General features: G+C 44.1%; 1 protein-coding gene across 1 annotated transcript; it reads right to left on the bottom strand.

Annotated features, from left to right (window-relative positions):
• Window positions 1-286: 286 nt before the first annotated feature.
• On the bottom strand, window positions 287-3,096 carry NPB (neuropeptide B). The gene is made up of 2 exons (XM_088473258.1): window positions 2,788-3,096; window positions 287-572 (listed from the first exon to the last, which is right to left on the bottom strand). The coding sequence occupies exons 1-2, from the start codon at window positions 3,067-3,069 to the stop codon at window positions 444-446; spliced, it is 411 nt and encodes a 136-aa protein (XP_088329384.1). The 5' UTR covers window positions 3,070-3,096; the 3' UTR covers window positions 287-443.
• Window positions 3,097-3,939: the final 843 nt, after the last annotated feature.

Here is a 3,939-nt window from a genome sequence, read left to right as displayed (position 1 = left end):
TGGGGTCCTGAGGACCGAGTTTGAGAACCACTGCTCTAGAGGATGTCGTCTGCATTGTTATAAGATAGTCTGGGGAGAAAGATGCACAATGTCACAGCTGATTTCAGGGATGATTACCATGGCACATTTATGCCTGCACTGAGGAAGAGTGACCTGGAATTTCTCTGCCAGTAATGTGCACCTGGGCATAGCAGCAGTGTGAGACTCTGACACATCATTTCATTTATGAACATGTAGGTAATGCTTTTATTGTCACCAGCACTTATTAACACACAGACACCGGAAGGCAAGTCACCAGTTATTCAGTTTATTAGTTAAACAAATATGTTCTAATGCAGCAGATACAGAATCAAGTACAAATCTACACAAGTGTGTGGCCCCCAAGCTAAAGGTCAGGGGTCCCATGGAACGGTGCATGGCAGAGTCTCTAAGGGTAGAGGGGGTCAGGGGTTGAGACAGTCCGAACTGTCCAGTGAGAGGTAAATCTGAGCCTTGCACTGGAACGTGCTGGAGGTGTCTGGGAGCAGCTCACAGCTGTGCAGGTTTGGAGACACATCTTTCACACACAGCGCCTGTGGGACAGAGAGGAGAGATGAGTGGCAGACAGTGCACAGAATGAGGCAGGTCGGCAGAGACGCACGTGTTATAATGGATAATGGAACAACCAACAATCCCCATCATTCTATAGATGAAGTTGTGTCTTCATTTTCCCCAAATACATTTTGTCAACACTGTCTTTCTATACACAGAGCATCAGCTGTTGGGGTTCATGTACATGGGATTATTTACATGTATTTATACAGCACCAACATATTCCATTGCACTTTACAATTGGGAACAAACAGTAATACAATAAGGCTGGGTAATAATAGACAGAGAGGTAATCTGTGAAGTCCATATATATGAACTGTGTAGCATATGAATGGATAATTTAGTGTGAGAAGAGGAAATATCACCTGTAAACCTGACGGTATGTTCGGAAGCCTCTGATTGGCTAATCCAAGGCAACTGGCTGGGGACTGAAGTCCCATACTCTTATTTGTATTCACTGTGTTCCTGATTATAGAAGCAACACACGTGTAGAATACAGAGCTGTGTTCCTCTACTTTGCTGAAAGTAATCTGTTTTACCTTGTGTTATAGGCTACAGCTCACACTTCATATTTAATGTGGTATGAAGCCGTACAGCTGCCAGAAACCTCCATATACTAATATCTTCCAGCAATGTTGTTTGCATTACAGAGTCCTGCACACATAGAGGGTTCTGTAATAGGTCCCGATTTTATGGACCGGTGGGATTGATGCTAGATTTAAAGCGACAATCAGTTAAGGCTGGTTTCAATCTCGCTGAAATCCTGCATATCCTATAAAATCCGAACCTATTACATAGTGTCTTATGCAGAGTTAGGAGCAAATCAAAAAAGGTGCAATTTGCACTTTGGCAAAACTGTTATATCCCTCTTACACGGACAAGAAAATCCTGTGTTGTTACACGTGTACGCGCATCAACCCGGGATTTTTGTCAGTGTAAATGGATCCACCCGGGGATCCAACTCGGGTAGCTTGCAGGGTTGGGCGCGGGTCGTTCCCGTGTCACCCTGCAGTGTAAACTGCCCGAGCCGGGACCCGGCTCAGGCCGCATGCTACCCGATTGGGCGGCTTCATCGGCGATTGGAGAGGACATCATCTTGAAACTTCCACTGCAAAGGCGGAAGAGCCAGGTCACTGCATTACCCGGGTTGGCACTGCAGTGGGAAAAGGGTCTGTCCTGGGTCTGATCCGGGTTGGAAACGTGTTCCCAACCCCGGGTCAGACCCGGGACTTTGATAAAATAAGGGTATTATTCACAGCAGGTGAGGAAGAGAGAATCAGAGATTGGCAGGGACATGTCCTAGTTCAATTCTAAATGTCCGTGTACAAACAAAGCTGCCCACTATTTGCTACATGCATGGGCAGCCATACTTTTACATTTTTATTTACTATTTGGTGCGGTCATCAGTTTTCTTGAGTACCTTCAACAGGCAAAGTCTTGTGGATTTATTTGAATAGTCTTATGTATAACTCTTCCAAACTATGGAGTCTATTTACTAAGCCTTCAATGGAGATAAAGTGAATGAGGATAACGTACTAGCCAATCAGCTCCTATATGCCACATCACAGGCTGTGTTTGCAAAATGACAGGAGCTGGTTGGTTAGTACTTTATCTCCGTTCACTTTATCTCCATCCAAGGCTTAGTAAATAGACACCTATTGCCAAGTAAAAAAAACAAAAAAAACAACTTACCTGTTTCATATGGTACAAGACATAGAAAACACAATTATTTTATACTTGTGGGTGTAGTAATCACATACCTTAGAACACAGGTTCTCAAACTCTGTCCTCAGGACCCCAAACAGTGCATGTTTTCCAGGTCTCCTCACAGAATCGCAAGTGAAATAATTAGCTCCACCTGTGGATCTTTTAAAATGTGTCAGTGAGTAATGAGTACACCTGTGCAGCTGCTGGGTGACCTGGAAAACGTGACCTGTGGGGTCCTGAGGACTGAGTTTGAGAACCTCTCCTTAGAACAGTGTTTCCCAAACTGTATCCTCAAGGTATGCTAACAGTACTGGTTTTAAGTATATCCATGCTTCAGGAGATGGTTAAACCTAAAGACTAAGGTAATAATTAAGTCACCTGTGCTCAAGCATGGGTACCCTTACAACCTGAACTGTAACAATGAATTGGGGGCTGAGTTGGGGGAACACTGCCTTAGGAGAAAATATGACTCCATTATCACATACTCACCATACTCTTGAGCACAGATCCTTGTCGTTGGCTCCCAAAGCTGTTCAAGAAATTGTCCTCCATATTCTCGTTGTTCTCCCCTGCACTTTCAGGTTCAGAGCGGCGGATGTCAGGGGATCGTCGGATACCAGAGAGCAGACCGGATGCTCTCCCCACAGAGTAGTAGCTGGGACCAGTGGATTGTTTATACCAGGCATTTGTGCCCTGGCAGGAGAGCAGCAGAGCTAGGGCACTGCATAACACAGTCAGTCGCAGCGAGGAGTGTGAGCCCAGAGACAGCATGATGAGGGTCTAGTGCTTGCTGCTGTTGTGAGGTGCAGTTCTACATGAGGGCAGCGTGGCTCACTTTTATAGAGGAGCTCAAACAAGGAGGGGAGGAGGACATGGACCGGGGGTGGTGGGGAATTATTTCTCATATTAAACCTATGACAGCTCTGTGATATTTAGTAAATCAGTGAGACGCCCGGGGCAACATATATGGAGATGTTCTGGCAAGTACCAGATCTAATTTGACTTGTTAGTAAGTGATAAAGAATTAGTAGTTCTTATTAAAGTGTGACAATTGACCCAAAAAGAAAAGCTTCATATTAACAGATACTGCATATACAGTACGTGGCTCCCCAAGCTAAGGGAAACTGAGAGGGGGAACATTCTTATAATGTATTCTCTTAAAAGAAAAACCTACTTGAAACTTATCTTTCAGTCATATTTTGCTCAATTTCACAAATCGGGGCATTTCTAAAAACTGCAAACAATAAACCTTTAAATGATCTGTATTTAATGCTCATAGGGCTTCTCCTATGTCTCCTACATCAGCTGTCATAGTTGCATAACAACAAGCTATCTGACTATTAACCCTTTTATCATTTCCAATATCTACTGGCCATGCTCTGACACTTCCAGGTAATCCGACAGCTGATTAATTGATTCATTCTTATCTCAGTGAATGTGCTGGATGGACTGTCAGCATTGCAATGACTCACACATCTCTGTGTCACCCTGCACAGAGGACGTATTACAGTTCTTGTTGTTGTAAAACCACAACACTCAGAAAGCCCCTGCCAAAGCCTGCCTTGCCATACTGGATAGCCAGATGTTGACCAAGTCAGATAGTATTCTGGAACTTTTAGTTCAACAGAAGCGGTAGAAAAA

This window comes from Taudactylus pleione, unplaced genomic scaffold, assembly GCF_031769625.1.
Source record: "Taudactylus pleione unplaced genomic scaffold, aTauple2 ptg000016l, whole genome shotgun sequence".
NCBI lineage: Eukaryota > Metazoa > Chordata > Amphibia > Anura > Myobatrachidae > Taudactylus > Taudactylus pleione.
Note: the sequence above shows the minus strand (reverse complement) of the source record. Positions and strands in the feature narration are given on the sequence as shown.

Coding starts and splice junctions, on each gene's coding strand:
- NPB (XM_088473258.1), bottom strand. CDS start 3,069: ATGCTGTCTCTGGGCTCACACTCCTCGCTGCGACTGACTGTGTTATGC. Junction 573..2,787: donor GATCTGTGCTCAAGAGTATG/GTGAGTATGTGA, acceptor TCTGTCCCACAG/GCGCTGTGTGTGAAAGATGT.